The 27,998-nt window shown below is 38.5% G+C and overlaps 1 protein-coding gene across 2 annotated transcripts; it reads right to left on the bottom strand.

The window, feature by feature from the left end:
- Positions 1-1,068: 1,068 nt before the first annotated feature.
- On the bottom strand, positions 1,069-27,998 carry gprc5ba (G protein-coupled receptor, class C, group 5, member Ba). 2 transcript variants are annotated; one of them, XM_059548508.1, is made up of 5 exons: positions 27,570-27,997; positions 20,369-20,428; positions 12,894-13,911; positions 12,706-12,818; positions 1,069-3,054 (listed from the first exon to the last, which is right to left on the bottom strand). In XM_059548508.1, exons 3-5 carry the CDS (start codon positions 13,909-13,911, stop codon positions 3,010-3,012), a joined length of 1,176 nt encoding a protein of 391 aa, XP_059404491.1. In that variant the 5' UTR covers positions 20,369-20,428; positions 27,570-27,997; the 3' UTR covers positions 1,069-3,009. The 2 variants fall into 2 exon arrangements, with proteins under 2 accessions (XP_059404491.1, XP_059404500.1); XM_059548517.1 differs by lacking the exon at positions 20,369-20,428 and having other exon boundaries at positions 27,570-27,998.

Genomic DNA, 27,998 nt, shown 5'->3' with positions numbered 1-27,998 from the left:
ACGAGAGGACATAACCGTTATTTGATTGGATCCTGCTGTTTATGATAAAGAAAACCTGTCAAACTAAACTGTAGCAATTTCCATCAAAATGCCTGTAAATCATTTTGATAATTTAGAAACAAAAAGCATTCTCAAATGTATCAACTCCAACCCCAATTTAACACACCTGAAGCAGCTAATTGAGGTCTTCAGGGTCAATAGAAATGTCCATGTAAGCGTGTTGGGCCAGGCTGGAGCTGACCTCTGCAGGACAGGTGCTCTCCAGGAGCAGGATTGGACACTGCTGATATACCACTATATTCAAATGATTGCCATTATTCTGCATACATAATTTCCAATTCTGTATGCATCGTGGCGAGAGCATCCAAAGATGTTAGCCAAAGATATGGCCATCCATAATGAAGCAGCATCCAAATGAGCAATGGACAGAGACAAATATACTGAAGTTGTCATGACCTCTTTAACAATCAATATCCACAGTTCTACTCCTAACCTCTTATTGTTTTGAAACTCTCATTTAAGTGCTAACTGACTTTTGTGACTAGCCAAGTTTCCATTACCATTTTTACGCTCGCTTGAGGTGGATTTTGACTTTTTTGACGAAAAAGCGTTAATGTGAATAAAAGGAGATGGAAACGCATTTGCTAAGTAGATTCCTCCATGCGCATCAAACAAGTCATGTGCTATGGGACGCCAAAACCTAACCAGTGGACCAATCAAGTTCCTCAGCATCTGAAATGTAATTCTCATTTTGAAATGTCCGAGCAAAGTCAGTCATCAACGTATTTCTGTATAATGTGTTTCTTTTGTTTTGTCTGCTCGCTCTGAGGCGCAAGTAATTTATTATATAAGCCAATGAATTATATGAATTATTATATTCAGGCATTTTCACAGTGATATATAGCCTTAGTGCTAGTTCTACCAGACTCGTTTGATGGAAACGGTGCTTATTTGCAAATGTTTTATACGATATTTCAATTTTGTAGATACGTTAAATTTGCAACTTTGGATGGAAACCCGGCTAATGTCTGTTTGCTTTACTGTATTTTCCTTCAAGCTTTTTTTTATATTTTAGGCCTTTGTTCTTTGGGTTAAATGCACACATGTATATTCGCTTACTCACTCAGTCCTAGTCACCCTGTGGTTAGTTATTGAGGGTTTAGACTTGATACCATGTTAAGATAAACTGCTTTCTACAATGAACCTAAAACTGTTAGCAAAAAGACCTTTAAAGAACCCCAACTCCAAATCTGTACTTGGTTCAGATAGACTCCAGCAATCCATCACAATTTTATGGACGTAAACTGCTATTGATGAGGTGTAATTTACATCTTTGCATTCTCAGAGTATAACTGTTATTAATGGCAGCATATTATTTGTCTTTTATACCTTGTATAACCAGGAAAGGAGGGTGGAATCAAACTCGGAATTGGACTGAGAAATCAACCAAATGTTAACCCTTGGTTTTGTGAAAACAGCCTAATACTGAACTGTAATATATATATAAATCTGTTTGTGTGATGTGGTTTAGGACTCTGTATGCATAACTATATAAAGGAAATCATAGTTATTCTCAACAACTCCCTTCCTTCACATCACAGTATAAGGAGCAAACATCAATGACAGAAACAGTTTCAGAAAACAGCTTGTTAAGCACATTATCACTCTCAGAGAGGAAAAAAACAGAGACCCGTCTGAAACAAATAACAGCTCTCTGATCTCTTAAACTGTGGACATGTATATACTGCAGTCGTCACTCTATTCAGTGCCAGTTCACCCAAAAAACAAAATTCTGTCATCATTTACTCATCTTCACAGCAAAATATAGTTCACCTCTTTTTGTACATAAAATAAAACTCTATGTGAATTTAAACGTTTCACAGTAATCCATACAATTCCAATTATTTAAATCAAATTTCTGGATTACTTTATTTTGATTTCCTTTTTAAGCTTAAAATCTCTGGACCCCATTGACTAAACCATAAAATTCCTACTTGTTAGTCAGGTGAAAAATTGTTAACACACAAACACACACACAAATGTATTAAAGTTAGCAAAACAAAATAAACCTATTAACAGTGATATAGTTATCAAGCACTGTAACTTATGTGGGTAACATATTTATTCCCACATTACTCCCAAATCTTACAGTGTGTATGTGCCACTTAGAGCAGATTTAAATCACAATTCAGACTAGCAAACCTAACCCTTGTCCTCACCTCCCTCATTTGCTCTGCATCAGTTATTTCCACTGGGATCTAGGTATCTGAAGGTTAATTGTTTAACTGTTAAACAGAGCAGAGCTCAAAACTGATTAAATATTTCGTGGCTCAGGTGGCAAAATACAAGAGCAATTTGATGTATAAAAATACAGCCCAGAGTGAGATTTGAGCTAAAAAAGTCCATAGAAGAACGCTAAAGATTTGTCGCAGCATGTTGCATGGGGATTGGCGCTACAGTTGCACGCACGCCAGTCATTCATACACAGACAACTCACAAAATTGAAAATACTTTGACCAGAGAAATCCAAGTACTGTATCTAGTTCTCACAGAATGATAAAATGTTCAAGTTTTACTGCACAATCACAACTGCAGTACAGACAGATCTGCAAATTCTTGTAAATGTAACATACAGAGCCCAATTTGACTTCAAGGTGAAATCTGAAATTCACGTGTATCTGAGATGGTGATGAAATGAAAATACTGCTGGAATGAAAAGCTGAATTAATGGAGAAATGTGTGAAACTGCATAAATACTTTTACCAGTACACTAACTCCAAATCACTACAGCTATTGATGGTGAAGAATTTTAACATCCTTCTATCATGCTCGTCAAATTGCTCTCTCTCACACACACACACACACCATCAACAAGTCCTTTATTTTAGTCTCACTGGAGGCTTTTACTGTTGTTCCTAACTGTAAGTCCGCATTCACTCCAGAGATTTTTTTTCTTTTACAGTGCAGGAGCTTACACCTCTTTTCCATTCACCCTTCTCCCAGACTCCTTTACCAAAGCTGTCTTCCTGTGTATGTGGGAGGTGCGGATGGAACCTGTGACAATGAGAAACAAAATGATCCAATTAGAAGAAGGCAGGTTTAAAGACAAGACATTTACAAAAGATAAGTCTCAAGTGCATTAAACAACACAATTTATTTAAGCTTGGTTTTATTTTTTGCTGTTTCCAAATTCCTCCTGGTAACATAATTTAGAACCCTTTCTTATCTTTTTGTTCTGTTTCAGTTAGCTTCTCTTTTCAGAACCTTACCTTTGTCTAAGAGAGAATCTTTCAATCCTTTCAAAATTCAGATAATCCTTTAAAGTAATTTCCTACAGAGGAAGAGTTGATCAATGTACTTAAAATGCCACAATAGATGCTAGCTGTCTCAAAACTCATAAAATTAGACAGTAATGGATACCTTCCCAAATAAAGACCTGGTTAAACATTTGATACTTCCACCTCTCCATGGATGACTATCCCTGCTGTCGCTGTACACAAACACACTGCTCAGAAGACAACAGTGACAATAGCTCAATTCAGTTCACCTTTTGTTCTCATCCGATGGTGTCAGTGCAGTCAAATAGAAAATATTACTGAATGTGAAGTGTCTTAAACCCCAACCAAGCATGTCAAATGAGACAGCGGCAAACTCCATGAAGTGACAGAAATGGAGAAAAAAAAACCCTTGGTTTAGTAACAGGACAGTTTCTTCTCTGGCCTCAATGATTGAACGTGGTGTGATTTACTGTATGATTTCAAGCTGCATCACAAGTCAGATTTGTGGATTGATATTTTTCAAAAAATTGAATCTAGCTAGGTTTAAAGATCGTGACCGGCGTTAAGATTAGAATGTAGAGTTGTAGACTGGTCCAGTAGTGGACAAATGGCTTATCAATGCCTATAAGCATAATGATCTCGCTTCTTGTTTAAAAAATGCATTGCAGTTCTATCAGGTTTAGGCATAATGTGTGCCTAGCTGGTCATAGGAATCGGTGTCTAGGACTTCAGGTGTTTAGGTCTTCGATGTTGTCTCGAGGTTTTTCCATAACAAATCTTTAACTAAAAATATATGCATCAAACAATCACTATTAAGTGGAGTTTGTTAAATCTGTTCGTTTAGTCTCAAATTTTTTAACCACTTCAGCTGTTATTTTGATTTTTTGAGAATTAGGCATATGCAATTTTGGACCCACCGGTGGGTCCCCAGAGTTGATGTGGTTAAGTCACACTACGTGCCATTTATACTTGTACAAAAGAAATATTTTATTACAGTCACATCTGTGGTAGCTGGTGATGTCTGGTTTCGCTCTTGAACTGGTTCTACATTCACATTTGCACATTGCTTCGTTCTCTTTGAGCAGAAATATTGCTCGTTTGGATAAATGTTCGTTCTGTTTTTGACAAGGCTTTGGCTGCAGCGTTGCATTGTTGGCAGGTTTTGTTCTATTTATAGTTGTGTCAAGGCAGAGAAAATAATTTCCTCCCCCGCTAAAGAGACATTTACTCTCTTCCATATTACATCAACTCATCACCCAAGAACCAAATGTTTAAGGAAAACAACATTCGTGCACTGGCAAATCTGGCCAATAGTTTGTAAAATCAGTCTTATGAACAAAAACATTTTACTCTAAAGGAGTAAATGCACTTTTTATGCAAAGTTCCAACCTGTGCAGATAAAAAATACCATACAAGGATGCATCATTTATAATTTAACATTCTGTGCCAAACATAGTTGACACAGTCAGAGAGTAGGTTCATAGCAACTGTTGCAGTATCTAAGAATTGCTTTTATCTGACTGGTAATATAGTTGACAGTTTCATGCCTTTGACACATTATTTCAATAGCAACCCTCTGGCCAACTACAGGACATTTCGTTTTATCAGGTTAACCTCAAATTTATATATATTTGATGTGAAATCATAATTTTGCAACCCATAACAAGTTCCCAGCATATTTCATGGTAACGTTAAACCTTTTATACTTAAAAAAAATAAATAATAATAACTTTAATAATATTATTTTCACATATACTGAGCCATGAACCATACTTGTTTACGTATTAAACCATGATTCCCCTTTCGGTCAGTCTCTTCGGAAATTGTCAACACTGAAATTATTGGTCTCACTTAGGAGCGCCAATCACTTCTGAGCACTGGCGAGTGGAATCTGCATGCTAAGCCACTCCCAGTACAAGAGCGTGCCATTTTTGCTCCAGAGCTAAATGCTTCATGGGGTCTTTTCTTCCATAAATGAACCACAAGAAAAAACAAAGAACACTAGTCTGCAGGAACTTCTCAGCTGTGTCTCCAGATGGCATGATCAGCGGTGTGTTCACCCCTGTGATAAAACAGACGAGTGCTGTGTTACACCCCTTTCTACTATACAGTAGCTTGCACAGTTGTGTCTTTCGAGGTATCTTTCTGACCGTGTTCTTTTGGGTGCAGTAGATTCCTTAGATTAAATTAGATTAGATTCAACTTTATTGTCATTGCACATGTAAGGTACAGGGCAACGAAATGCAGTTAGCATCTAACCAGAAGTGCAATAAGCAGTAAGTACAGAATATACAAGGTCTACAATATGTTACAAATGTACAATAAAAATACAAATAAGGGACTATATGGACATACTATACAGATGGATTATGTAAAAGTGTATGTACACTATAGGCAGAAACTATGAACATATGAACATCATTTACACTAGTGCAATGCACAGTAAAGTGCATAGAAAATATTTCAGTGTGCAAATGGATTATAATAAATCAGATGTGATGAGGAGGGGTGAGGAGTCTGTGTGTGTGGTGTGGGGGGTGTCAGGGGGCATAGTTCAGTAAGGAGACAGCTGAAGGGAAAAAGCTGTTCCTAAATCTGCTGGTCCTTGTCCGGAGGCTCCTGAAGCACCTCACGGAGGACGGGAGGTTAAACTGTCTGTGGTCAGGCTGAGAGGAGTCCTTAAAAAAGCTGCGAGCTCGACAAAGACAGCATTTCTTCTGAATGTCCTCAATAGCAGGAAGTGGTGTCCATGTGATGCGTTGGGCGGTTTTCACCACCGCACCATGTGGCCAGGTGCTGTACCTCTTCCTTGTAGGCAGTCTCATCATTGCCTCTGATGAGGCCAATCACTGTGGTGTCATCTGCAAACTTAATAATGGAGTTTGATCCATGAACAGGCTTGCAGTTGTGCTAGCACACAGCCCTGTGGTACGCCGGTGTTGAGTGTGATGGTGATGGAGCAGGTGTGGCCTGACCTAACATGCTGAGGTCTGTTAGTCAGAAAGCCCATAATCCAGTTGCAGAGGGAGGTGTTAATGTCCAGGTCTCCAAGTTTTGTGGTCAGCTTGGAGGCAATGACCGTGTTAAATGCTGAGGAGTCTTTCGGTACTGGCACAATGGATGTGGACTTAAAACATGTTGGCACAGTTGAATGGGTGAGGGACAGGTTGAATATGTCTGTGAAGACCCCTGCTCTGCACATGCCCTAAGCACACGTCCAGGAATGCTGTCCGGGCCACCAGCCTTGCGTGCATTGATCCGGCTCAATGCAGTTTGGACATCTGTGGAGGTGAGTTTGAGGGGTTGGTGGTCTGCTGAGTGTGTGATCTTGGTGCCAGTCTCCTTGCTGTCGCTGTTGAAGCAAGCATAAAAGTCATTTAGCTTGTTAAGGAAGGAGACGTCTGTGACCGTTGGAGTGGAGTTGCTTGACTTGTAGTCACTGATGATCTGTATGCCCTGCCACATGCTTCGGGGGTCAGAGTTGGAAAAGTATTGCTACAAGTGTGACTGCATCATATAATAATTGCTGTTAATAATGTTCATCGTCTGGCTGACTACGTCTTGTATTAATTTTTTCTGAAAAATCCTGTCATACACGCACAAACTGACAGTCACCACTTATAAGCTACTACTAAATATTGTAGAAACGTAATTTTATGCAAAGTCGCTTTGTAATTATTTGTTTTGTAAAAAGCGCTATACAAATAAACTTGAATTGAAAAGTGTTCCTCTGCCTTTAGCTTGTTGCAGTACTTGGCCTTTTTGATGCCCCTTGTCAGGTTAGCCCTGGATTTGCTGTAGGCCTGAGCATCATCTGACCTGAAGGCAGTGTTGCGGGCTTTCAGCAAAAGTCGCAGCTCCTTGTTCATCCAGGACTTCTGATTAGGGTATGTTGTGATCTGTTTTTCTGTTGTAACAGTCAATGGTAGTGTTGATTTAATTCAGTACAGAGGAGGTATAAATATCAATGTACGCCACAGGCAGCCTGTGAAGCAAACATACTCCAGTCTGTGTATTGAAATCTGTCCTGAAGTAAAGAGTCTGCTCCAGTTGGCCACACTTTGATGGTCCTCACTGATGGCGTCACACAGTTGATGAAGGGTGAATATGTAGAGGTAAGAAACAAAGAAAGGTGATCAGACTGTCCGAGGTGGGGGAGGGGGGTCACGATGTAAACTCCATCAATGTTTGTGTAAACATTATCCAAAGTTTTGTCTCCTCTGGTTTGGCAGGAAACATGCTGATGAAATTTGGGGAGCACTGTTATATAATTATATTAATGGTATAATTTGCAGTGATTAAAATCACCTGCGACAATAAAAGCAGCCTCCGGGTGAGCAGTCTGTTGTTTACTAATGACTGCGTGAAGTTCGTTCAAAGCAACTGTGGGGGATGCAAAGTCGTAAGTCATCCATTTTGTTCACCAGTGACCGCACATTAGCGAGGAAAATGCTGGGTAAAGACAGCCGGAGTGTTAGCTTTAGCTTAGCTCTTAGACCTCTGAGCTTACCCGCCATTGTTTACGATCTTGACGCTGCCTGCGAGCACTTCTGTGTGGCCGGGTAGAGTGTGTGTAGGATGTTAAAGCAAAGAGGTTCAGTACAAACAGACCCAAGATGAGCAGGAAAAATACTGCGAAACTGCACAAACTGGGGAGACGCAAAACCTTGCGATGTGTACGCGCTGCCATCTTGGTCTTTGTCTGGCACGATGACTTGCACGATTGCGGTCTTAAATGTCTGGGCCATATGCATGCTGAGACGCCATTTTTGGATTGGTCATGTCAGCATTGTGAGCACATGTTCATGGTTATGATGAGTTTGCAGCTCTTATTCATTATGAGGCTCCCCCTGAATTCTACCCACTCCAGTTCTGCTTTGCCAGCCCTCACAGAAGCCCTGCTTAGTACCATTGAGCTCCTTAGATAAAGATGCCAGTCCGTGCCATGAAGGACCCAGTGGTTCATTCGTGGGCTCCTGAAGAGGATAAGGTGTCTATCGCAACAAGCAGAGATCGCAGTACTCTTGGCGAAGGATGCATGAGCTTGTTACTACAGCTGGGATTAAGTCAGGTATTGCAGCCCTTATTTTATTGTACCCAAGAAGAGTGTTGGGTTACAGCCAATCCTGGATCTGAGTGTTGAATTGGCCATTCACATGCTTCCATTCAAGATGTTGATGCAAAATAAACAAGTTAAAACCTATATTGGCATATGTCAGACAGTCCAAACGAAAATCACTTTGTCTCTCGCTCAAAAAAAGTGCAAATACCCACTTAGATTCAAAATTGCACCAATTCTGTAAAAAACACAATTGCAAGTACTAAATACACAAATCCCTTACTTCAGATTTGTCTTGAGGCATTTAAAGCATATACAGATATTGGATAAAAATTATGTTTGAATCTATTTGTCCTTGTTTTAATTGATCGGTACCATCTGCCTGATGGTAACAGAGTGAACAAAGAACCCTCAGAGTCTCTGCTGTGCTTTCTTCACCAGTTCAGTGGTGTTCCTGCCCCAAGCCAAGTCCATTTCAATGCAGACTCCCAGAAAACTTAACATTCTTTCATGCATTCAGCACCAGGATTGGTTTGCAGCAATCAACCTGAAGGATGCATACTTTCATGGTTGTTGTTTCTTCAGTTTGTTTTTCAAGGGTTGAGCGTATCGATACAAAGTCCTTCCTTTCGGGCTGTACCTGCTTCCTTGTGTTTTCACATAAGTTGTCTCCACCATGAAGGAAGGGCATCTGAGTCCATCTTGACGGCTTATGTTAGGTCACTCGTATGATCTGTTGTGCGAGCACATGAATATGGTGCTTTAACATCTCAGCCAGTTGGGGCTTCAGGTCAACTGGGAAAAGAGCAAGCTCTACCCAATACAGAGTATCTCTTTTCTCAGTAAAGAGCTAGACTCGTTCATCATTACAGCATGTCTCACAAACGAGCGTGCCTAGTCAGTGTTGAACTGCCTGAATTTGTTCAGGGGAAAATTCCTACTTCCTGACCAAGGCCCCCGTCAGCATGGATGCACTGGCTCACAGCTGGCCCCGGGGTTTGTGCAAGTATGCCTTTTCCCCAGTGAGCCTCCTTGCACAGACTTTGTGCAATATCAGAGAAGACAATGTTACCCTGAAACCCAGTCTGGTTATGTGCCCAAACTTCCCACTACTCCCTTTTGGGAGCAGGTGGTGAACCTGCAAGTGCTGCCTCTGGAGGAGACATATCCAGGCCTTGTGTTGCTGTGTCCTGTTCGTGTTTTGCGCATTTATGTGGAACACAACCAGAGCTTTAGATGCTCTGACTAGCTTTATGTCTGCTTTAAAAGGTCAGCAGAAGGGAAAGGCTGTCTCCAAGAAGAGCTTGTCCCTGGACGCTATTGCCTTGGCATACCAGACACAATACGAGCCTGCCCCCTGGGATGAGAGGTCACTCCACTTGTGCTGTTCCACAGGCATTGGTGCACGGCACCTCTCTAGCAGACATCTTCAAAGATGTGGGCTAGGTGACACCTAATACTTTTGAGATTCTTTCATCTCTAGGTGGAACTGGTTACCTCACGGATCGAGTATGAACAGGTAATTTGCAGGGGGACTGACTCAGTGTCTTGCTTGCAGTGCCATTCGTCTAGCTAGATGGATGCTACTTATCTTCTTCCGGTAAGTTCCTCATCTGGTGACATCTGGCAGAGTTCCTCCAGCGCCAGGTGGCATTCAGAGGAGTCTCTTGCCAGGCTCAGTACTCCTAACCTAATGATTGCTGAAACAAATATTGTGAGTAGATTGGAATACCATTTTTTTGACTTCCTTAGTAAGCCCTTTGTATTTGGTTGATTAGCTGGCTTAGGTGGCATTAGGCAGGTTACGGATTGTGGGTCATCTGTCCTGGCATACTTTCCATAGGAACCTTTAAAAACAGTGTCAATGTAACATTAAATGTGACTGACTAAAAGGGAACAGCACGGATATGTTATATAATTTTAATTCTCTGAAGGAGGGAACAGAGATTTTGCCAAAACCTGAACTTTCTTGTCTCCTCAGCACAAACCTGAATGAGTGGATGCATGCAAACATCTTGTGTACCTGTATGTAAAGGGGGTGGCTTTGGCATGCAAATTCCACTTGCCAATAGTCACCAGCCATTTCTTGTAGTGCACATAGGGGTTTGGGGCTCCTAAGTGAGACACCTAACGTAAGCCTACCTAAGCCTTGGAAAACAGCCCGTCCAGGAGTGCTACCAGGTTCGAAAATCAAATGTAGGACAGTCAAAATGGTGATACTAAGAGATTGTTTTCTGGTTGTTTTCCTGAGATGTGCACCACCTACTGAAATACACTTGCTCTGCACCCAAAGCAGAATGATCATCATGGAGGCAGACCCGGGTATAACCACCAAATTATAGTCATTTGAACCATAAAAAATGCTAAATTTAACTCACTTTTTTTCACATAGCCCAAATGTTTGGAAGCCCAAAACAACAAATCAGTTTCATGTGACAGGAACAGAAACATACAATTACTGTGCATGTCCAAGGACTTCTGTGCTGAGGACACAGAATGACACACTGACAAACAGCCATTGTGTTCCAGCTTGAGTGAAGACAAACTCTTCTTAATGAGTGAGTCATTAAAACAGTATCCAAATAATCAAATGATAAACCAAAGGCTTTTCAAAAAGCATGGATAGAAAACCCATCTTTCTGAAGAAGAGACTGGAAGATCTGATGAGTGTTGGTACAGGCACATTCTTTTGAGGCATGAATGATGACCATGTACCTCTTCAAATCTATTTATAACTAAATTAATTATGAGCAATCGGCAGATTTCATTACTCAGCTGTGTTGGAAAAGTGTATGAAGAAATCCTCAGAGACGCAATTCTGGAGGATACAGTTGCTAAAATTCAACCATCACAACACGGCTTCATGGCGAACAGATCAACTGACACTGCTCCGATTCAAATTTTGCAATCCTGGCATGACGCACTTAACACCAATCCTAAATTTGACATCCATGATGTTTTTGTTGATTTTACTCGAGTTTTGACACAATTGATCATTGTCAACTGCTCTATGCTTTAGCTGACATGAATGTCAGACAACCGCTCTGGCTCAGTGTAAGGAGCTATCTGAGTAACAGAGAGCAAAAGGTGAAGTTGGGCTCCTGTGTGTCTAACTCCTATCCAATTGCAGCTGGTGTCCCTCAGCGGGGTCTTCTATCCCCTCTGCTTTTTGTCATCGCCATAAACAGCTTGGATTCCTTTCTGCCTCCCTCAGTAATTCCGGTCAAATATGCTGATGATTTAACAATTACTGAATTTTTAATGGGATCCCTACCAGGAGTAACTCAGAAGGCCTTGGACTCAGTGGGGATTGGGGACAGGAATTTTCATTGGCAATGAACAAAGGTAAGACAGTGGACATGATCATTAGCGCCAGGAAAGATGAAAACATTCCCTGCCCTTCCTCTCCCGTAATATCAGGATATGCAATTGGCAGAGTTTCCATCTTTAAACTGCTTGGAGTCCAAATTTCTTCTGATCTGTCATGGGATGCCCACGTTAAGTACATGATTTCGAAGGTGCGTCCTAGAATACACTATCTCTGTGTTGCTAAAAACGCTAGTTTTAGTCTCCCTAGTGATGTTTTAATGAAAGTATATCTGACATTTATACGGCCAGTCCTTGAGTACGCTAGCCCGGTATGGGGTGGACTACCTAAAGGTCTCTCTGATGAGCTAGAGAGGGTCCACAAAAACGTTGCTGCCGGATAATAGGTGTTCCAACTTCTACTGTCCCATTACTGAGTGAGAGGCGTGACGAGACCACTATATGTACTTTTACAAAACTACTCAAGGACAGTTCATCACCACTGCATTGTTTCCTGTCTGTGGCTCCAAAACCTGCATAGGGAGTTTGTTGTGCCCAGGAGTAAATAAAAAAGACACGAACTTTCTTTTATTCCACGTGCTCTTAAACTGTTTTATAAATAATTTACAGTTTGTTTTGTTTTTTGTATGAAGCCTGATGTATTCCATGTTTTTTTTTTTGTGTATCTGTTTTACTCTACCTGCTTGGTCTATTATTATTATTATTATTATTATTATGGTTTATAATTATTATTCATTTATTTCAATTCGGTATATAAGGATGTTTTGAGTATGTGTTCTGTTTGATACATTTCAGGGTTTTGTTCTTCAATATCCTGCCTTGTCAAACTCTAAATAAAACTAAACTAAAACATATCAAAACAAAATATGTGGAGTCCATGACAGTTTTTTTTTCCTTCCAGAGGAAAACCCAAAGCTTGTTTCAAGCTTTAGTTAGTCAACCACTTTACTAAAACTTGTCAGTTGCAGTAAGCTAGGAATAAAGTTTTCTACAAGTTTGTTAATTTGGCCTATATATAATAATATAAAGTTATGTACTCACTGCTCCTCCATTTAGTATCATGGTCATCTCAGTAGGTTGGTAGACGTTACTTCTGAAGGGTGCACTGGGTCTGGCTCCTGTGTTGCCGTTATGATGGCTACCACTTCTTAATCCTACAACAATAGAGGATGGATGTTAGGATCTGTTTGATGTATATTCAGTTATATATTAGTCTTTGTGCCTTGTACCTGCAGCATTTTCATCAAATGCATATCCCTGATTCTCTACAAACTGCCTGTGCGAAAGTGGGATATCCTCATCAAGGCTGGCCTCTCTCATGCGTGATGAATTCTGAGATGTATCAAAATAGTCTGGAGCTGAAGGCTGAGGTGGTGATCGAAGACAGGCATGGGCTTCAGGAGCAGCATGGCACAGCAATAACAACCAACCCTGTGCTACCAGGGCCACAGCCAATGCTGGATCATCCCAGTCTGGAGACTTCTCAAGTACTTTGTTCCCATAGACGTAGAAGCCAACCCAAGCCACCCACAGGAGAATGGACAGCAAGCAGGAGACTAGAAGCCACACAACATTACAGTGCCATTGTCGTGCCTTCCCACACAGTGCTAATGTTGCAGTTACTAGGGCAGACAGCAGGAGTGCAACCACATAGGCACAAGCGAGTGCAAAGTCCAGTTGCTTATAGTCGCAAGCCGGATTACCCTCCCGCAGCACTGTAAGAAGAAGCCACTCTGCAGCAATAATACCTTGTACTGCTGTTAACCCTAGCACTAGTCCAACGAGGGCACACCCGCCTGGGCTACGAGACTCACGTGCAAGCCTGCGCAGCCTCAAGCCCTGTGCTAACATGCAGGCAAAGCAGAGGGAAAAAAACAAACCCCAGAGGGCACGTCGCACCACACAAATGCTCTCGTTATGCTCAATAAGGTATGCAAAGCTAAGCCCAAACAGCCCGATAATGCCCGTTAACAGTAAGAGAATTGGACCAATGCCACTTCGCTTTGGTGCCTCAGTCACTGAGTGCAGGCGACAAAGTAACACTATCAACAGTAAAATGGCAGCGAACACACCAGCCACTGCTACGACCTCCACCACCACCCCCCACATAGCATCCAGGTCACATAAGAGAGTGTATGGTCTTGGAATTCCAAAACTGCAGCCAAATGGGACTGTTGGCTGCTCAGCTTGAGACAAACTCACACCCGGCCCGGTGAGCAGCAGGAACACGACATGAAATAATGACATCTGAGAAAGAGAGAAAAAAGGAGAATGAGTCAATATTAGTCTTTGGACAATTTGCTTTTAAAAGGTGTGTTCACACTTGTCATGTTTGGTTCAATTATTACAAACTCTGGTAAGAGATCCATCTTTTTTGCGGCATCGGCCCACTTTTTCTGGTGCAGTTTGAATGAAATACGAACACAACATGGACCAAATACTTCTAAACGAATTAAAAACAGAAAGTAATGACGAACTACAACCGAATACAAGTGTGAACACACCCTAAAATTTGGTCTGACAAATACAGTGGCCCAAAAAAATTTCTGGTCATTTACGTCCCTTTCAAGTGTGGATGTCAATGAAAAGTATTAATTGTTGTCAATTATTTGTATTATTTGTATTAGATTTAGGCCCTTTAAAAACCTCCTTTCAGCAAGCCTACACTGCTCTTTTTGGTCAGATAGCTCAGTCTGTTGTTACTGGTCTATTGCTGTGGTATCCTAAACATTTATTTTAACCACTGACCCTTCACATCCTTGTCCTGTGGAATTGTAAACATGCAAATCTGCTTTCGCACTGCAGAGAATTGCATCACATCACAAACCATAAACTCAAGTTTTTGAAGGCAGATAAAAGTAGACATTGTATGCGGGAAGCCAATGAAGACCATCAAGCAGATGTGTTATGGATCTTTGTAGATAAGTTTCATAAGTGGAACTGGAATTGCTGACGGCTTCTCTCAGCAGTTCAGAATAAACTCTTTCTTTCAGGAGAAAATAACTGTATTTGTTGTGCGTTGTGATTTTTAAATCTTTGCAGAACTTTTACATTTACAAACAGCTATATTATACACTGCATGAAATGTAATATTCAAGAATGAATAACAGGGCCCTTTAAGCTACTTTCAAGGTACTTTTTATTGGATGTATGAAGCCAGTCAGGTCTTAGTCCACAAGTACACCTGAGAGGCTCATATCTGAAGAGAACTATATATTATTTATTACATGGGAAAAATACTACAGAAGCCATCTTTCATTTTTTCATTTCTCAGTTATTCATGCATGGTATCTTACAAAATATTTATTTTCCTTAAAGCAACAATGTGAGTGTTTAACAGTCATCAAGTCCAAGACTAAGAACAAACCATTATTAAAATGTAAAATGTGTATATATATATATATATATATATATATATATATATATATATATATAAACATGAAATGTGGTCTTTAACATTAAAATTTTTGGATTCTGAGATTTTCAAAATCAAAATCAATTCTGAGCTTAGATTTTAACAGCACATGGCACTCTAATCTAGTGTTTTTATCCACACTCTCAAATGCTCATGAAGAAGAGTGCTGAAGAGTGCTTGTGTTCGGCTGAGTCATTAATTTTGCCTCAGCTCAGAATACTTTTATGATGCAAGATTAATGTAAATACAGCGTAATGTGAACTCCCTTGTAATTCGCTTCAACCTTTTCAAATTTTATGAATGATTATTTTAGGTTCAAGTATGTATAAGGATTTGGAAACGAGCAGAGGACGGCTGTTTCTAAAGCATGCAGTGCCACCTGCTGTTCAAAACTAAGCTCAGGATCGATTCAAGAAAGAATTGCGATGCATTCGTAAAAAGCTCAGAAACGTTTCTCGATTAGCGATCCATCGATTTATTTTCCCAGCCCTAATTAAATTCAAACTTAAAAAGCCAAAAATAAAGGCTTAATTTTATTTCTGAATTTAAAAAAAAAAAAGAGTTCATTAGTATGATCACAAATTACGGTAACCATGGCAAAGGATTTCATGTACTAATATAACATAGGTTTAAAAAAAAAAAAAGCAGGCATTACAGTCCATAGCGTGTGTTGTGTGTCTGGTTCTTGGTTTCAGTTCAGTGTTGGAATCTGGATACTCACGTTTTGTCTTTTGTCAAGAGCGCACGGTGGGGGTTCTTTATCACAGTTTCATATGCTTTTGTGTTGCGTTTATTGTTTGTGCAAGGGGCCTTTGACCTCGTTTCATTGACCGTGTGCTATTGTCATTTGCTCATTGTGCTGCCTAGTCTTGAGCATTTTGTTGAACACATGGCTTGTGATATTTTTAGGTGTAACTATTGAAAATTAAAAAAAATAAAATAAAGCATAGAGGGAAAGAAAGTAGTAAAAGCATATGCCTACAGATAAACAAAGTTGTGCATTTCAACTTGATTTCAGCTTTATTTGGCCCTTACTGGAGCTTAAAACGACGATTTTAGGCTTATTTCAGTTAGTCTGACTTATTTAGAACCAAATCAGCTGACAATAAGTCAGAATAACATAATTAAGCCTGGCTTATTTGGTTATGAAACAGACCCCAGATTGAAAAAGATGACTCTTGCTGTTTTTGTTTCAGCTATACTTGCACACTTTAAAGGTTTTCATTCCTTATTGGACTGTAAATTGCTGATGTACTCTGGGTAACAAACAGCACCAAAATATTTCTAAATGTTTTTAATAGTTGAAATTAAATGATTAAAAGACTGGGAAATTACCCCATTAAATTATAGTCCATTTGCACTCACATCCTTTATGTGCAATTCACCTGTTTGCTTAAGCTGTTTAGTATATAGTTTATAATCTATTCCTCTTGAAACATGTCAGTAATTAATAGCATCGATGCTATCAGCATATTAAGAAATGAAACAGCTCACAGCAAAAAAGGCTAGTCTTGCATTAAACTCCCAGGCTGGATGGGACTCACTAATGTGCCAGTGGTTAGGACAAAGAGGTGATGATGAAGAATTAAGTAAGTGTGGATCTGTTTATGTGCAGGCAGTCTTGCATTGACTGATTTATCGGTTACATCATGAAGACAAGTAAAAAAGAGTCACTTTGGCAGCTTGGTTTAAATAAAGCTGTTACAGTACCATGACTTCGTATGTCAAAAGATCATGGAAAATTTGATTTCTCAATCTCAATTTCTCATGACCCCCTTTAGATATGATTTTATGGTCACCTAAAGAAAACATACACGTATATTTAAATTACAATTAGTCATTTAACAGAAACTTATCCAAAGCGACTTTACGAATGAGGACAATGGAAGCAATTTTACAATCAACAAAAGAGCAATGATATGAAAGTTCTATAACAAGTTTCAGTTAGCTTAACGCAGTACACGTAGTAAGTTTTTGTATTATAAAATAAATGAAAAGAAAACAGATATAATAAAAAAATGAATAGCGCAAGCTAGTGATAAGAGACATTTTTTTGCTTTTGTTAATTGCGTAATAAAAACAGAATACTTAGTAAATAATAGTTAGTGTAAACAAAGTAATTTCCTGTTGCCAGCAGGTGGCGCTATGATTATTATTTAATATTGGGCTTAAGATGTGTTAAGGCCAGAACTCTAATCAAGCGTTAAGTTTGGGCAGATTGGGCATTGCAACAACTTCCTGTTTTATGGTATTAATAGCATGCTTTAGCACTTAGCTAAGTGTTGCGAGCATGTTTATAACATGTTTAGCACACAATGGCATATATTACTGTGTTGCTAATAGTGCATCACAGTGTTAAACATGTCACTTCCTATTGACAGTAGGTGACGCTATGATTAAAACTGAATCAATTTCAGACGGTCCATTCGCGATATCGTCCTCCTGGGTAGCCAATCCATGATTTATAGTGTTTCCTTTGGTCCCCCTCGCAGTGGCGTATTGCAAAATCTTGGGGTGGCTTGTCACCGTTACATTGCAATATTGGAAATCTTTGTGATTAACTTTCATGAGGACGCAGCATAACCTGATTGGAGCTGTGACAGATCTGTCCCAAGCGTCTTTCACACTGGCCTCTAGCCATCAGACATTCATTAACTGACCTGGTCATGGTCAAATATGTTAGTTTCCTTGGCAGCATAAAGGAAATTTATGCTTTTAATTTAACTGTTTGAAAACTAAACTACAGTTTACAGAGTCCAGTTAAAAGATTTCTTATCCTGTGGCTCCCTCTAATGGACTAAAGTTGTTCTTTAGAGGGTCATTTATGCAGAGCCAATTCAAGTATATGGGAATTATTTCAGAATTATTTATACCAAAACAGTAAATCCAATCTGTTATAAAAGATATAACAATAAACTATGAAGTTCAGAGGTCTCTGCCGAGTTTGGTGCATGTAGCATTAAAGCCATAATATAGGGTTGAAAGTTCTGGGTTTCAGAAGAATAAGAAGTTTAATAAACAATATAACTGTATGCTGGCTTTCTCAAGTAACTAATAATGTCTCTAAAGTTAGTGTGGTGGATCAATTAATGCGGGTGAAGGGGAGAGATAAAACAGATACTGTGTGTGTCTGTGTACAGCATTAAACAGAATACAATGTTTATATCTCCTTTTACAGATGATGAGAGAGATGGGAACTCTTGGCCAGCCTTGTGGACTGAAAGTCAGGCTAGGGAATTTAAAAACAGACACTCTTACATGTGCACTGAAATTTGCCAGCTTATAAAACTGGATCTAATTCATGTAACATATAAGGATAAATGTACCTCTTAACTGTTTGAGTTCAACAGTAGAAAATCAATCCAGTCTCCCCAGCTGTAAATGTCATTGGCTATTAAAGTCTTGTGTTGCTTATAATAAATTGACATGTAACTGATAGCATTCTGAAAGACTGCTTATTTGATATCAACATGTAGATGCAAACTGTATGCATTAGTGAGTGTGTTGGTGCTTATGGGGTGTCGCTCTGGGACAGGCGAGTATGAGGCTGGGTGGAAGAAATCACAATATCACAGTATACTCACTACAAAAACTATATGGGCATGGGTATGTGTTTAGGACTAAACACCTATCAAACGTGTGAAGTTTGGGGCAGATCGGACATTGCTTGCCTGAGTTACAGCTACTTCCTGTTTCATGGCAAAACATCAAAATTTGTCAGGCCTCCAGGGACATGCCCTTTTACAAAAACTCAAGATCTTCACAAGTTAACAACAACAAAGGTATTTTCTTGAAGATGACACGATTAAAACTGTAGGAGAAGTTTGTCAAAGTACGAGGCCGGAAAATGGCAAAAACTGCACAATAATTGTACAAGAAATTCAAAATAACTGACTTCCTGTTGGGTTTTGGATTTTGTACCAGGATACTTTTTTGTAGGTAATGGTGTGTTACACGTGTGTACCGATTTTCATGCATGTACGTGAAACGTAGCTCGAGGGATACTCCGTTGAAATTGTAGAGGTGGCGCTATCGAGCCATTTTGCAACCCCCAATTCTGGAACCTAAATCAGATGTAAATTTTTGCCAGTATCCTGACAATCATTGTGTTATTTGTTTTAACTGACTGAGACTGATGATATCTTGAATCTTGTTTTCTGGAATGAAAATGACTTCTGCCCCGTGTCCAGTCTAAATCTTATTTTGGAGACTGTTAAGCATGTCTCAATTTCCACAAAAGCTTGTTTATTTACCACGTTGCTGTGATCTTTTGGTATTGCATCAGTGACGAGCTCTTGGGGGTTTCCAAGGTCGTTGTCGTTTTGTTATCGACAGCATGCATGTTTTTCTGTTTCTATGCTTGTTGTAATTCACAAGCCTTTGCAAAGTGGTTGGGTTTGCTACATTTCCAATACTGCTTGCCCATGGCTGAGCATTTATCCTTGTTGCTCTGCACCACTGTGGGTCTTGTAAAACTGCCTTGTCCAAAATAAAGTTGTAAGTTTGCAGAGGAAAGCCCCCCCCCCCAACCAACACTACAGCTTATTTGCAAATTCAGAGTTTCTGGCATATTTGAGTGCCTTTAAACTCTGATTAGTGTAACATGTCCCACTGAAGATATGATGATGTGGTAAAGCCCAATATTAATGAAATCACAAGAGGATCATTACATGCAGATTGGGTTACATTAATTAATGATTCAGTCATTAAACATGCATTGCACATGTGGGTTATAACACCAGATGGCATGGTTCAAAGCGTGGTTGTGCCAAGCACTACAGCTTATTTCACATAGCTGTGCAGCAGCTATAGTCATTGGATAGCATACATAATTTCAAGAAAAGTATTCATTTTACTGATCATTTACTATGAATTAATGCATGTTTTTGAGGCATTTGTACTTGCGTCAAGTAGTTAAACACCCAAAGGTGACCAACTAGTGAATGTTTACATAAACCAACAATAAAAAAATTCACACATACAGACAATGTTGTATGATTCACCAATTCAACATGTGCTTAAAATTATATTTGCATAAAAAATTGTGCAAATGGAATATATTCCTGTATATACATCCATTCATCTGACATTTTGGCATATAATGCAATCACATTTAAGGCACGTTTTAAATTATTGTCAAAATAGTTTTGGAGGCCACTGTATGTATAAGTAGTTTTTAGATTCATTCTTTCTAAAGTGATCTTATGTGCTTATACCTAAAATAACTTACAGCATAAAGTATTTATGGGTTAATATTAACTAAGAAAGGCATTCATTTTAACATCTTACCTTAGTATAAGATATAAGCTGTGGTACTTGCCTTGAAAATGATGGTCTAAGAGATGGACCCTGCACAGGCAAAAAAAAAAAAGTTTTACTATTCACATATTTCATGTTACAATCTCATGAAAAAGACCATCTCCGAATGAAATGTCTATAAACACTTTGGGAGGATTCAAAGCTTGTATTTGTTAGTACTGGTAGTCCATTTGTGTAAGCAATGGAATGGAGAGTATTCATGTGTTGATGCTATGGTTGTGCGAGACAGCTCAAACTCTGATTATTTATAGTGCTCACATGCTCAGTGCTTTATAAATAACATGTAACATTATACAGCAGTGGCCAAGGCAAAACGTCTCATTACAATAACTGACTTTTTAAATAGTCCTCCACAACTTCATTCTACACTGTAAAAATCCTTATCACAAAGGTTGAAAATAAGACAAGTATTAATATTAATTAACATATTAATCTCTCAACTAACACTATGTTGTGATTTCTGTTAAAAGTAAATTTCTTATAAAAAAAAACAGGGAAATAAGTTGGCTCTTAAGGTACAAGTGTTAAAACCAAAAAACGGGAACAAATACAAAGTTGGCTCGTAAGGTACAAGTGTTAAAACCATTTATTTGGCATAAAAACCCATTATGAGTGTTTTAATGTATAAGCATTCAATTTCTTAGACATTTCAGAGCACGACAATAAGCCAAAGTCAAAGATGCTCGGGACAATCGGGCCACTTCTGCGTCATCACAATGTCATCATTTATGTGTTTTACGCCTTGCCAATTTAAAGCAATTTTAAAGAATTCAAGCAAGACGTAGTGTTAATTTCGTCAGGCGGGACGAGCCGAAATATGTTCGTCAACTTACCTTTTTTTTTCATGACTAAGACGAGACGATGACAAGACTGTACCACTGTCCAAAAACACTGACTAAGACTTAATAATCATGCATTATTGTTGTATACATTTTTTTTTGTATAAAATAAAAACTAAGATAAAATCTCTACAATCTGCTTTTTCATCAGCTGTTATGCCTTTAAAATATTCAGAAGGAGTTCGCGACTTTGCGCTGTTGCTCAAGTTACAAGTCTCATATTCCTGTTGCTGCCAGCCGATAGCCTTATGGTTATTTCTCTACTGTGCGAGAGTCACAGGTTATGACGCAATCGTTAGCCTATTTTTACAAAAACTGTTTCTACGGGGCCACAACGTAAGATACAAGGTAATGGGGCCTTTTAAACATTTTCGTGTTTCTTTAAAAATGATGGATGGACAAATGGAGTCTTTAAACACCTCAGATGTAAAGTTATTCGCTGTCAAAGTGACGGCAAAATGAATGGGAGTCAATGGCATGCTAAAAGCAGGTGGGGATCTGCTAGTCAATGGCGGCGCCCAGAGGTGCTTCAATAAAATATGAAACCCTGCCCCCCTGCTTCCTACACGCAGAGTACGCAGGTTGCGTAGGGCACCAGCTCCCGGGGGGCACCATCCTAGTTGCTCAAAAAAAAAAAAAAATTGATATTATTATTATGTATATTAACATATATGTATACGTAAATAAGCATGTAAACATGAACATATACACACATATATATATATATATATATATAATGATAAAAAATTTGTTTTGCGGTGAAAGCAGACAGACACCTGGCGCGCCATTCCCGCAGCCACGCGCGCTTGCTCTCACCTCGTGTTTGCGGCTGACTGCAAATGATCATAACTGATGGGGACAACTATAGCCTACCAGGGAAAAGACAACAGTTGTCCGGCGCTGAGATGAGAAAAAGAAAAAAGCCCAAGACAAGGCCCTTGCGTCAATTTTAGGTACGTTTATAATCCTGTTAAACTTTTTTGGATTTGATAACATTAAGTTAATAACGTGTTTTAATGTCAATGATAGTAATATCACCACTGCATCTGCCTTAATATTATCTTCCCTTCTGAAAATTAACCATTATTTTACTATGAAAAAAACAAAACAAAACATGGTTCTTGTAGCAACAGTAACTACAATTTAACCATGGCTTTAATACTTCAAATCGCTTCAAATAATAATTTATGAAGCATTCAGATAATATTTTTGTGATAATAGAACAGACCTAAGTGAACAAAAACCTTTTAAAATGTTATAAAATGCATTATAAAAAACAACGAGGCAATAATGATTGGTTAATTAATAATATTTGAATAACACTATTAAAATTCATAATGTAATACAGAATAAACTATTTAGGTACATCAAATAGGCTATTATTACAAATGCCTACAAAGGGTGCTAAAAGGCCTGATAAATGCAGTTTTAACACTTATAGGATGATCAAATCCTTGTTTAATATTGACCAAACATTTAATTAAAATATCCACTTTATCTTTAATTTGTGGCCACCTTTTTGTGATAGAAAAGCTAGCCTCTATAATTTCTTCAACAAAAACATGGACATCACAACCTTTACAAAGACTAATTCTTGGTTTTATTCAAGTTAAATTGTCTTTTGTGTCATTTCTGAATGCTTGACACTATAAAATCCATCAGACAACTGTATTAGTAAAATCATAGCCATAGTCTACTGTATATCTGCAATTGTAATTATTAAAAAATAAAACTTAATCACAATTTAGTTATTTACTTTTATGTTTTATTAAAGTTATATTCTTGAGATATGTGAAACACTTTTTTTCACTGAAATGTTTATCAGTAATAATCTCAGTAACGTGTTATTTAAAAAAAATTTTTTGACTAAAACTAGACTAAAATGACGAGACTTTTAGTCGACTAAAACTTGACTAACAAAAAAAATGAGATGTGAATGACTAAATATGACTAAAACTAACAAGGTCATTTGGCACAAGACTAAGACTAAATTAAAAATAGGTGACGAAATTAACACTAGCAAGACATTAAACAAAACTTAATTCAGTGCTCGCATGCTGTGTTCTGTGTGTACAGTGCGAATTCTTGCACTTAGTAGCTTTAACAAATATGAATTGGTAATTATTAATTGCTAATTATTATTAGCTTTAATGTTTTGTTTACAATGGTAACCAAGGTAACGTTGTAGTACTTTTGTGTCATAAGCGCCACCTGCTGGCAGACAGTGAATTTGCGTCTGATTTGCCAGAGTTTAGCATCTGCATTTAGTAGGTAGTAGTTTTTGCTGTTTTAATTGGTATCTAAAATTTGCTCTGGTAAACCGCAGGCTGTTGGTCAGGATTTTTTTTTTTTGCTATGTATTTGTGGGCTGTTTTAAATGTGCTGTCAATTAATGACACCAAAAAGCACCCAACCATTAAGTGACTCTTCACAAGTGGGTGGGACCTATAGTGTGATGTATGTGTGATGAATGCCATCATATGGATATATATTTTTTTAAATCATGTGAAAAAGCAAGGGGGCGTAATGACCTCATATGTTTCAAAGATCAAGTGAAAAGATTCCTCAATGCATGACTCCTTTTAACAAAAAATTTGATGAATCAACTATGTAAAAATAAACAAAAAGGAAAGCAGATGCATCTTGCTCCTTGATTTTAAAGAAAAGTTCACCTGAAATTTGCCCACAACGCCTCTTACTTGGCAAAACGTAGACAAAGGTTCCTTTAAAGTTGAACTCTGCAGAGTTTATTTTTTTCCATGTCATTCTACTGTGTGAGAGAAAAAGGGAAAAGCTGATGTCATGAGTAATTGTGCAGTGATTGCCATGGTAACAGCAAGAGGCATAAAGAGATGTGGGGGGTGTCCGCTGATCCTCAGTTCATCAACAACAGGCCTCTAACACACACTCGTGAAGCGCTGCAGAACCAATACTTTGTGTTTCATGACTTCTGTCACACTGGGATGATTGAATGTAATGTACAAGAGGAACAGTGTTTCTCATACTGTGTCTGTTACTGAAAATGAGACAAAGCAACCATGAAGTGATGCTTGTTGCAGCCAGTTGCATTAAAAAAACATTTTATAATATAATAAAAAGCAATAAAAACATCCCTTACATTTTCAGAGGTTTTTATCATAACTACAGGAAAGGACATTTCATTTTATTAATTGCTTGTGACTATTTTTGCAATGCTGCACCATTTATTCAACCCAAGTGAAGCACCAAGATAGTCATGAATATATAAGGTTCGTGTCGCTCTCTTCGGCTGCACCGCACTGCAAATGTGCGAGAGTGTGCAAACACAGTAAGCGCTGTGATTGGCTGTTTTGGGATTGATTGTGTTGAGCTACACTCAATGTGGACAGAATAGCGGCTCGTCACGCACTAGTTTAAGACACGTTACAGCATCTAAACATGAAATATCACACGTCTCTTAGGTTTTTCTGATTTAGACTGGTGTAGGGAATGGCGTGATTTGGGGAATGTGGATGTGTGCGATGAAAGGCGTGCTTGGCCCTCTCCTGCGACAGGCTTGTGAAAGCACCCCCCTCCAGTCTTCTCCCACTCTTTTGTGCTGCTTTCGACGACTCCTCTTACATAACAAGGATCCAGCTCTCACCAGTTCTGCTGCATGGCTAGCACTGAGGCTACGTCATGACAGCCTGTGCTTTTAGAACTAAACACCAAAATTGGCCTGACTTATCAATTCAAAAATAAATTTGTGCATGGTTTGAACGGCTTATTTGTAATGTGAAGAATCATACAGGCAACCTTGTGTAGTGTGAACATGCTCACTTTAACTGTCTTTGATCAAGAACGACTCTTGTTTAAAGTCACTGCATATTCATGATACAACAATGCAGCGTGAGCAGTTTTATTATTTAAATTAGATTGTATAATTGTAAAATTTAAAGCAAAACAAGAGTGACTTGATTTCAGCCTTGTCGAATAATTCTAGTTTTTAATTCAATTATAGCATTCAATAATGCAATAATGCTAAAAATGCTAATTCACTCTCTGACAGTAGGTGGCGCCTATGGAATAGCAGCAATATCGCGTTCCCTTGGTTATCATAATGCAGGTCTACACAGAGATAAGATTAAATAAAAATGCCGTCAAAGCTTTTCTGAAGACAGCCTAAACCCCCCACCTACAATTCAGTATTTAGACTTTCCTCTAACATTTTGAGCATCGCAAACTTTAATGTTGCTCTGCTAGGTACATTATTTTCTCTGCTAGCGCATCTCTTTGCATTTGTCTTGTCTCATCTCGGACCCCCATTAACATCCTGTTTACATATATACAAATATTTCCACGCAAATGACGTTTTGAGAAATGATTGTTTAAAATAAAATAAAAAACTTAGTTGCTTACTACCCATATTAAAAGACTACTATTCCCGTTAATCTTTGATCTATCAAAACATTAGTCACACTTTATTTTAAGGCCTTGCTATTAACAAACCATTAAAACTTCTAATTAGCTGCTTATTAATAGTTATTAATAGTAAGGTAGTTTGTTAAGTTTAGTTATTGTAAATATGGTCATGCAGAATATGTACTTTATACGCTCAAATAGACAGCCAATATGTTATTAATAGGCATGCTAATAAACAATTATTTAATAGTGAGAATTGGTCCTTATACTAATGAGTTACCAAATTACTAAACTGTCCATTTGCTAAAATAGCTTTCTTACATATTTAAGTCACTCAGTTTGCACTTAACTTTCCAAATATTGCAAAAGTGGGCCCTGTCAAAGCTTCATCTAGACCAGTGGTCTGATTCAGATAATCAGCTCATTAGCAGAGGCTCAAAGACCTGAAAAGGGGGTTTCAGACAAAGGATGCATGCTAAATGTCTAGTGCTGGAACATCCAGGAACGTGGTTGGGAACCAATGATCTAGACTGATGGCAGATTTAGGAATGGGCGTCAAAAAAACTGGAATGCCGATTTTCAGTTAGTTTTCTATTGCTCATTTGCAGATCACATCAATTATTGTCAGTCTGTGGATCTGTTAACCTTGTGTATTAATCCCAGTTTACACCAACAGCAGCAATCCACCGTGATCTCATTGACTTTCACAGAAGAGCTGGCCAATTCAGTGATCAGATGTTGGGGTGTCCAGCAATGCAAAGTTGAGAAAAGTGACTTTTGGGAGCAGCTACCAGGTCATGAACAACTACACAAGTGTTTAACACATTAGTGTTAAGATATGTTGATTTTCCATAAAAAAGTCTAATATTAAAGCGATATTCCTTAATCCCTTTATTGATACAAAGTTTGTCCAGATTAACCAAGACTATCATGGTAATAGTATGTCTATGATAGTTGTGTGGGTTAGAAATTGCAATATAAGGTTATAGTCATTGGTAAAAAATGTCATGTGAATATCATACCGTATTGCTAATGAATAAATACAACTTATTTTGAGAAATCATTACGAATAATAAAAAACAGTATACATGACTTCTTTTTGATACTTTTGAGTCATATTGTGTACAAAATTTCATTTTTATATATTTTGAAATGTTAAAATGATGTGTTTTTCCAAATATGTGGATATAAACTCGAGCAGAATGGTGCTTTTGATTGTTTTGGGTGGGGGGCGCTGAAAGGGGGTTCGCCCTAAATGTTAAAGCTAGAACCCCCACTGATCCAGACTACAGAGGATATATATATATATATATATAATGTGATCTTTCCATCCGTTCATCCAGTTCTTGGAGAGTCAAGTTAGCTCGACCCTACAGCATGCACAATCTTCAAGACTTAAGACACTAGAAACATGGCTGATCGAATTAAATCCACGATGCAAAAAATAAATAAATAAAAACCTGTTAGAAATCCAACAAGCCTTCAGTGGTTGGCTATGCATGTTTTCCGCTCCTGTTAATTAAACATGTCACTGTTTTCAATGCACTGATGCGAATTAATTTGACTTATAATTATATTTCAAATCTTCCCTTTCTGCATTTACTCGGATCCGATTTGTCTCCCTTTAAAGCATGTCAAATAACATTACGTTGCGTATTATAAAACAGCTTTTTGCATACATTATTAATCAATGCAGAGAGCTAAAATCATTATTATATTAATGGCAAAATGACTTCCAGTGTGTTGACTTCAAATGAATTTGCTCACATTTACATAACCCTGTCCCACCTAATAAAAGACCAATGAATCCAGCATGTTCATGGGCATGAGTAATGTGTGCATGCATTTATTTATTTATTTTACCGTATAAATATACAACATCTAATGACAGCTGCCCGAGAACAGCAGATCCCTCCTGTAAATATGAGTTTATATCTGCTCTGTGCACGTACCTTTATCGATTAAAGAACCCGATATGGTCGACGGTCGTGTTGAAAATGTCACATTTCTGCTCCTGCAGTTGATTTTCACGACAAAGGCTTCCACTCCGCGCTATTTAAATTTGGTTATTTGATTTCCTCCCTGAATCTTTCGTTTAGTCGGGAGTTGATAAACGAGGCCAAACATCAACAATAAAAACCGTGACAAAACGCGGATTCCCTCTTCAGTGACAGAGAAATCAAATACCAGGCGTCCTCATCGAAGCATCATCGCCTGTACAGCACACACCGAACACGTTAGGCATCTATCGGCTTTCATCTGTTTGCCGCAGAAGCGTGTGTTCATGGATAGATAGATGTTGTAACGCGCTGCTGTGTCGCTCTCTCAGTGCATCTGCTGCGTTTCTTCCCTCTGGCGTTCCACGCGCGTTCTCAGCTGTT

Source organism: Carassius carassius, chromosome 1 (genome assembly GCF_963082965.1).
Source record: "Carassius carassius chromosome 1, fCarCar2.1, whole genome shotgun sequence".
Taxonomy (NCBI): domain Eukaryota; kingdom Metazoa; phylum Chordata; class Actinopteri; order Cypriniformes; family Cyprinidae; genus Carassius; species Carassius carassius.
Note: the sequence above shows the minus strand (reverse complement) of the source record. Positions and strands in the feature narration are given on the sequence as shown.

What these genes read in the sequence shown, in the direction of transcription:
- gprc5ba (XM_059548517.1), bottom strand. Translation starts at nt 13,911, where the DNA reads ATGTCATTATTTCATGTCGTGTTCCTGCTGCTCACCGGGCCGGGTGTG. An exon ending in ATTTGATGAAAATGCTGCAG is followed by an intron (nt 12,819 to 12,893) that starts GTACAAGGCACA and finishes CTATTGTTGTAG; the next exon opens with GATTAAGAAGTGGTAGCCAT. An exon ending in TGATACTAAATGGAGGAGCA is followed by an intron (nt 3,055 to 12,705) that starts GTGAGTACATAA and finishes TCATTGTCACAG; the next exon opens with GTTCCATCCGCACCTCCCAC.